At 39.1% G+C, this 8,777-nt stretch overlaps 1 protein-coding gene across 1 annotated transcript; it reads right to left on the bottom strand.

The window, feature by feature from the left end:
- Window positions 1–484: 484 nt before the first annotated feature.
- inhbb (inhibin subunit beta B) lies at window positions 485–8,539 on the bottom strand. Its single transcript, XM_077217149.1, has 2 exons — window positions 7,612–8,539; window positions 485–2,763 (listed from the first exon to the last, which is right to left on the bottom strand). Exons 1-2 carry the CDS (start codon window positions 8,006–8,008, stop codon window positions 1,982–1,984), a joined length of 1,179 nt encoding a protein of 392 aa, XP_077073264.1. The 5' UTR covers window positions 8,009–8,539; the 3' UTR covers window positions 485–1,981.
- Between the last annotated feature and the right edge of the window lie 238 nt (window positions 8,540–8,777).

Genomic DNA, 8,777 nt, shown 5'->3' with positions numbered 1-8,777 from the left:
TTGCCTAAGGTTTTTTTAGTGCCGCATATTTTGCATTTATACCTGTAGGGCTCAGAAAAGGCAGTACTTGTTGATAGTGCTTTCAGGGGATCCACTCTGATGTAATCAGTCTCTGTGCCTACATGTTGTGCAGTGAGAGCCCTCTTGACTCTGAGCCAAGAATGTACTAAGAATGAGAAATATTGAAACCATGGAGCATGTGCAAAGTATTAACTGGTATATAAAAGTATATACTGATATTATCTCTATTTGTTGATCGATATCTCAGTGTATGGTTTAAGTTAAGGCAATGTGTTCCTCTAATTATGTCAACGAAGCACTCTTGCAGACTTGCAGAACTTCAGCGGTTGCATGACTCAGTCTTGTAATTATGTGCAGACTAACTTTTTTTTGGGGGGGGGCAGAATATTCTTTAAAATGCATGCAGCAGTCAGACTGTCAATGAACAATCTGTATTGCAGTTTTGATACGCAGTTAAAAGCAATTTATTCACGAGGATGCAAAGCAAGAATTTATTTTAAAGTTGCAAAATATTTAAGAAAGAATATTTTATTTTACATAATCTGTACAGAGATGACATCCGTTTAACTAAATGACTTTGTAACAACGGCTAAGAAATAACTCTCATTAAATAGAAGACTGGAAAATTAAAGACAAGGAAGAGATTGTTTCATCGGTTTGCTGTACATAGTATAAAAAATTAGACAGAGCTACAAATGGAATCCATAATGTTGTACCCTGATTATTAGGCCTCTTGAGAAGGATAATAATTATTATCAATAATTATTTTACAAATATTGGAATGGCCTTGCCACCTTATTATAATAGCTAAAATATTGGCCTCTTTGGTACAATTAATTAGGTACAATACATTTTTCACAAAATTCAGTTTTACTATAAAAATAACATTTTCAATGGCAGTTTTTTTTTCACTAATCCCGCAACTTTTCAGTGCAAACATCGTAACAATCATCCGCTTTGGAAAGCAAGCGGAAGATCACATTTCAAGTATTGATGAAGATTTAAAGACAAGCAGAAAAAAGAATTCAGTTTGACATAGTTCAGGATTACTATACATTGCATAGTTTGTGCGGCACTTTATTTTAAAAGGACTATGGGCAAGGGTAGGTCCACCTCTTTATACCCTTTTGAAGGCTGTGCATTATGCAAGTGCTTTAAATTGTGCATTTTGAGAGTTTTCGCAAGTGCAGTACTCCCTGTAAACCAGCTGGACAGAATGGAAGCGGCTCCGCGGAATGCACACCGCTGCAAGCGTTTGTCAGTCACAGAACTGTGCAGAAAAAGGAAGTTTGTGCTGTACCGGTAAGACCTCAAGATTTAGTTATGCAGTCGGCCGCAGTCGAGACGTGCACACATTAGCAGAACGGCAGAAGTAGTTTCAAGATGATCTTGTCCAGAGGTGTTTGCAGTTTGAGTAGAAGCCTCACAATGGTTTAACAATGCCGCAGACAACTAGAGTCATTGCTAAGGGAATACCTCTGAGAATGACTAGGATGATGACATGCACTGATTTTGAAATCTCCCCCTCAGCTGGAATGATTTGTCATATTGTCTTAAACAAGCTGTTGAAGTGCTGGTGTTCTGAAGTAGAAGGGACATTAAGATATGCCAGTGCTTGCAAAACAGTTTCTAAGTACTTGTATCAAAGTGTGACACCAGTTTGTCTCCTTTTTGCAGTTGGAGAGGAAAGTATTGAGCCATTTTTTTAAAGTCTAGAAATGGCAAACTAGAGAAAAACCAGGTTGTTGTTCCATTTCCCATATCATCCCAAAGCCTTTTTGTTCATTAGAAGGACCCACCTGTCATACAACTGATGATCTACTGCTTGATGCACACACACACATGTGCGTGATTGTACTTTGTGAGTGCACAAATATTAACACAATCTATATGCATGTGGTTCAGAAAGACCATAAATATGACTGTCACTGCTTTCGTAACGTTCTAACATGGATTTTGTTCAGGCACAGCCACACTCCTCCACGATCATGTTAGGCACGTCGCGCTTGACGATATTGTACTCATCATCAAAGTAGAGCATGGACATGGTGCTGAGTTTGGTAGGTATGCAGCAGGAGTTGACCGATCCAGGATTCATGCCTCTCATGCGGTACTGGTTAACCACTGCCGTGTGAAACGACGAGGCAGAGCCCGGAACACCTGCCATGTAAGCTGGGCAGCTGCCTTCACAGTAGTTCCCATAGTACCCTGCTGGCGCGATGATCCAGTCGTTCCAGCCAATGAGCCGGAAGTCAATGTAAAACTGCTGTCGGCAACACAAACCGCCATTGTTGCCGTCACACTCCAGGCCTCGCTTTCGGATGCGGTGCTTCCCTTCTGCCTGCTGGGCGCGAACCACCAGAAAGGGTCTGTGTGAGGGGTCGCTCGGGTCCACCAGGATGGGCGAAACGTTGGCACCTTCGCATCCCTCGCAGTGGATGTCAAGGTCCTGACGGCGACCCCCCTTCGCCAGCATTTCTCTTACAGCCTCGGACACAGGGAAGGTGTGCCAACCACTGCGTTTCAACTCCACACGTTTTTCCATCACGGGCCAGTGCATGTTCTGCCCACCGGGCTCATAGTAGTGCACTCTCACTGTCACTTTCCGTCGCAGTCCCTTTTCCTGAGCACCTGGCAACAGCTTGAAATACAGCCACAGGTGTGCCTGCAACACGTAGAGGTTCTGATTCCCCTCATTGGATATCAGGAAGTACAGGCTGGACTTAGATGGAGTCACATCATCTGTAAGAGACCAAAGAAGTTTGTTAATGGTGGTTCTTTCTTACAAAACAATCTTGTTTATACCTATTGTCAGATTTGAAATAGCACAAACAGGTTGTGATTCCGCTGACGAATACCTCTCCTTAGCCACATTCACTGACATAAACCACCCAACTTGTCAAGATTTACTAGATGCCACAGGTCTGGGTCCAAGTCCAATTGGCCTCATGGTTTGGGCTGAAGATGCTGGACCCGGTGAAAGGATGGGGTTGTCAGACGTGGGCCTTGCCCCAGGGGGTTCATTGAGTTCACAGGGAGAACTGTGAAAACCCAGAGCTTCTGGAGCCTCAGAGACTGACAACACAATGCTCTGTGAAAGGTATTAGGAAAGTGCTAGCATTGAGCATGTGCCCTTCAAATGAGAAGCATTATGAGGCATTTACATGACACTGGCCACTAGTGAATTGCATAGTCCAAGATGCAAGAGTTAATTTATGTGTGTGTGCAATATATATATAATATATATATTTATATATGTATATATAAATATATATATAAATTTGATTGCAAAGTTTTTAAATAAAAAAAAAAATATTTGACCAGCCAATATAATTAGGGAAATCCAGATATATTGAAAGCTGCACATCAATCATGTTCTCCGTAATCCTGATTTGAATGCCAGCGCTGTTTGGCACGTTTTGAAATAGTAAAACAACCATGTTTGCAAACAGATTAGCTTGGTTTAATGTCAACAACTTGCCACAAAGGGTGGCTTCTTCATTTCATAGCTTGATCTCACATACAGTAGCAGTGGCTTTACATGCACATAGCTCGCACTGCTTTTCTGAACATTTAAAAAATGATTGTCTTGAAAATGTTTTCAAAGCTACAAACTAATCAGTAGTCATTTTATCACACAATACTGTATGGCTTAATTTTCCAATAAAAGTGTTATAATAGTTATTCTAGCTGTCAAAATATCTGACCAGGTTTGTAAAGAAAAACTCCATATATAATCCAAAACACATATATATTTTTATATTTATTTTTTGAACAGGGCTGTCAAGGTTCGTTTATATCCCACAGTGCAGGCACACAGTCAAAGTTTATCAGTGACAGAGAATCAAGCCCTGGAGAGGTGTCAGGTGTGAACAAGTATGTTCTATGATGATAGGGAACACATTCACTGAACTGATTACTCCACCATTTCACCTTGTTACCTGCCTTTATAAGCCCCCTGGATACAAATATACTTGTATGGCCATGTGCTCAAGTGTTTCAGGACCTGCCTCAACAGCTCCAGCTAAATTTACTGAATTTAAAAGGGCAAGGCTTTGTCCACTTTGCACTCTCCATGGCAATGCGAAAAGGGAGACCAGATGCAGTATGTGTTGTGGCATACTTTCTCTCCATCAATATCAACACTTACCTACATCAGAATTCTTTCATTACATTGACATCTTTGCCTTTGCATTAAATAGCTTTTAATTAAATAAAAACTGTCAAAACATTACAACTATTTTATAGTTTTAATGAGTTATATTTTAAGAAAATGAATGGTTCAGCTGTTAATTTCAAAATATTTTAAATATATTAAGTTCAAGTATGCTTGCTTCTTCTGCATCCTGTGGTTCACTGCTTGCGTTTAACTTTTATCTTCTCTGAGCTAGTTGATTAAGTTATCTAATCAGACAGCATGACAAATATTAATTTCAGCAATGCATTTCACATTTCATGCAGTTATTTCTGTTATTGTAAAACGCTATACAACATTTTTTAGCTTCCACTTCCCAGGTCATAATATTTTTTATTTCATTGGTAGATAAAAATAATATTACTCTAGATTTGGAGTCATTTCTTAACTTAACAATGTGTTTATTAATCAATTAACCTCAAAAACCAATAGCCTACAAGACACCAAGCATGCAGAATACTGTCAAAATAAGCATGGGCAACTGTACTTTTGAGAAAATGGAAGTTAAGTTTGTTTCTGTGTTTCACTGAAGATTAATCTCGTGCTTTAAATGCTTAATGGGAACTGTTTGTTAAAGATCAATAAGATCAAGGCCATGGCATGCTGCCTGATTAGATTTTGACTGTCTGCCAATCAGTTGGCACTACAGGCTCTAATTTCCCTGCTTGGATCAAATGTCAAAAAACAAAGATTTTCTAAAGAGATCAATTTGGCTCTTTGACCTTATGGACACTGTGCCACACTGAATAATGTCTAATAATGAAGTCTTAATACCCCGTGTTGAACTGGTCCTGAAGAGTTCAGCGAGTCCGAATGGTTACGCTGACAAATGAGAAGCGAGCATCTACCGCTCCGCTTCTGTGGCTACGGGACACCAAATACTTCTGAAATGGCCCATAGGACAGTGTCAATAGAGACCTGAAATTGGCAGCCGTCCTCTCCTGTACCTTGGCAGTCCTCTTCTTATTGCTCTCCTAAAGCATGGAGTGAGATAGGAGCCACCTTCTGGCTTGCCATCATAGCACATAACAGCAGGGTAGAGCATGCAACATGTGAGGCAGCACAATTGCCTGCAGCTGCAGTGATTTGCACATTGCATACTTCACCAAATTCCTCTTTTTGTACCTCTGAGCAGAATAGATCCAGGGTTGTCCTAATGCTATGCCCTGGCTGGCAGCCTTCACTTGAGGGGTTAGTGCCAGCTGGCCTTGAGGCAGATGGGGATTCAGAGAGCCAGTTTCATGATGCATTGCTGCTCAGTGGTTCAAAGGTGTCGTGAATAATAGGGGACACTGAAAAGAGGCCTGATAGAGCTTTGATATATGAAATGCATTTTCAGAGTAGGATATAAGAAGGCCATCCCCCCCACCCCAGCCTCCGTCACCCACAACGACTCAAATGTCTCATGCATTATTCTGAGTGATTTCTTTTGTTGTTTTTGTTCCCAATGTTGACATATTGGGTTTAGCAAGAACGCACAGTACTCGCTCAATAATTGCATTCTTTTGTTGCGCTGTCATGAGTGTGTTCAGATAATTCTTATTGGAGCAAGAAGTCCGGATAATGTCCAAGCTAATTGTGCTGCAGTGCGTGAGACTAAAAGATAAAGACAGTTTTACAAGCTTGAATGTGCATCAAACCGAGATATTGGAAAATGTATTAAAAAAATTATGAAATATTTCCATATCAATTAGGCCATCCTTCCAAATAATGACGACAGATTACAATTATCTATATAAAAATATGCTTCTATTATATAATTTTGTTCATGCAAATTTACATACTAATGTGCAAAATGTCATCCATGTTTTTTAACACTTTACAAGCTCCATACATTTTAATGTAAATTGAGCTGAACCACTGGTTAAAAAAATGAAATCCAGAGCTTCATCACTTTGCTCTGGAACTAATGGGTAACTATGCTAGTTACAGGGTTCCCATTCCTTTTGACCAATGACTTATTCAGGTGTTCAGACAGGGTTACTTGCTGCATAAGTGTTTTTAAAAGCAATTGAATATACATTCACTGTATTTCCATTACTTTTCAGACCATTTCATAATTGCCTCAAATTTCCAGGTTATCTATGACCATGGGAACTCTTATTTAAGTAGTATAAATTCCTTTGAAGTAAATACAAAGGCATTAGTAGTTTTATTGCTATATTGTCCATTAATAAAGCAAAAGGCATGGACATGTTCTTTACCTCTTATTAACAAATTATCTGTAATACTTTGATTGCCATGTTTTTGATGCTCTTTTGGCGTTCCTGAAGATGATCCAGGATTTTAATTGCCTCAACATCTAGCAAAGGTCATCATTTGAAAAACTACTCATTATTTTCTGTCAGCATATCTAATTGTATGTTAAGAGAGGGTCATGTATTCTAATTGCTCCAGTTACATAATTATACAAATATTAGATCAAGGATGGATGTCTCATTAACCCTCAAAGACCCACAGTAGCAAAATTGCAACACTTGTTTAAAGCAATTCAGTAATATTCAGTACTGTAATCTACTGCATCACTGCAAGAACTCGGTCATGAAAATCTTGTATTGGCTTAATTATAATCACAGAATGCACACACACACACATACATGCATATATATATATATATATATATAGAGAGAGAGAGAGAGAGAGAGAGAGAGAGAGAGAGAGGGGGGGGGTGTACGCGTGTGTGTGTGTGCATTCTGTGATTATAATTAAATCTATTCTTTTTTATTATAAGTATTAATTCTGATCTATTAAAGATAGATAGATAGATAGATAGATAGATAGATAGATAGATAGATAGATAGATAGATAGATAGATAGATAGATTCTAACTACACATAAATAGTGCAATGCATGAAACTAGAAAATATGTTCCCTATGACAGACCCACTGAATGTCACAGCTTACTAAAGTCAGACAAGGATGTCACCGTGGCATGTACTGAAACCATGGTAACACTTTATTTTAATGTGTCCTTGTTACACATGTTACATGTATTTACTAGTAATAACTATACATTTGGCATAATTACAAGCAACTAACCCTAAACCAAACCCCAATCCTACCCTAACCCTATAAGTACATGTAATTAACTGATAATACTTATGGTACAAAGTATTGGTAACTATTCGAGCTGTAAATGAAATATTTGACCTGTAAAACATGTTTAGTGATTGATGATTACATCCCCCTAAAATAAATTCCCTCCATAAATTTAAGTTACAGCCAAGAATTTGAATACTTGTACATAATTATGCTCAACTGTAGTGATATGTTAAAAGTTTCAGGTATTCCAAAATATGCTTAAATATGATTTCATAACTAATAGAATACACAATATCAATACTTCTACAATTAAGGTAAAAGTAGCCATGCAACATGCTATTTCTTGTACACACCTGACTCGGCGAAACTGATTATTTCCGACGTTTCTTCTTGCACCTCGTTGTAGGCAGCATGTCCATCTAAGTTGGGAATTTCAACCCTCCCGTCCTCCCTAACTTTACCCGCGTGGAGTTTGCGCAGCGCCGTTACCATGGCAGCTTTGGGAATGGGATGAGTGATATTTGGTCTCTCTCTCATCTGCAGTCGGTTCAATATGTGCCTTTTAACCGCCTCCAGAAAGTCCGTGTCCATTCGCCCCGAATCATCCGAATGCCCAAGTCCACAAGAGACACACTGAGACTCCTGAGATACTGTCTCCGCTCCCAGACTACACTGAACCGAGAGCATGCAAGCCATTAAACAGGTTAGAGAGAGGATGTAAATACTCATTTTCTTAAATAACGTGTCCATACAACAAACAAATCAGTTCATTAATTCAATTGATCTATAAACAGGACAGAGTTGTACTTCCAACAACCTCCTTTGACAGATCTCCATTCATCATCATCATGCTCGCGGTCACTTTTGAGAGACGTTCACAGAAAGTGTAAACACGGTAAACACACAGATTAATATTGAGGGCAAGTCGCAAAAATATCAGTCTAATTGACGCCACTTAAAAAGCGCGAAAACTCCTCATCTCCGGGGTAACTGACAAATTGACTTGTGTGAAAAATCAAAACAAACCGGCTACTAGTCGTGTATTCCTTTAAAGTTAAGTGTAGCCAAAACTCTTTCTTGTTTGAAGACAAAATTGCACTGTTTGTCTTTCCACCGAATGTCAAGTGCTCGTGCTCCTCTTCTCTCAGTAATAATGTTGTGAATTGTGTATGTTCTCTCGTATTTCTTCAGCCTCAGGAGGGATGTTGTCCTTTGGTCTTTTCTCTCGTGTAAGTTAATCACGACACTAAAGCACTTCGCACTCGAACTTTTTTATACTTCAAACCACGTGGGACGCCCAGCCAACTGGACGCGAGAGATTAATTTACGCTATAAGCGTGCTGCATGACCACTGGATCTGCAAATGATAGGCTATGAGTAACAACCTTTTACACATGAACCTTTTCAATGTCAATATACACGACTGCAGTGTTTGTCATAACTTATCTTAAATCAGTTTCTTTCAAACTGCAGAACAATAGGCTACATTTAAGCATAATATCGAAAGTACAAGCAGTTG

Source organism: Siphateles boraxobius, unplaced genomic scaffold (genome assembly GCF_051911475.1).
Source record: "Siphateles boraxobius isolate OS27281-9 unplaced genomic scaffold, OSU_SipBor_1 7, whole genome shotgun sequence".
NCBI lineage: Eukaryota > Metazoa > Chordata > Actinopteri > Cypriniformes > Leuciscidae > Siphateles > Siphateles boraxobius.
Note: the sequence above shows the minus strand (reverse complement) of the source record. Positions and strands in the feature narration are given on the sequence as shown.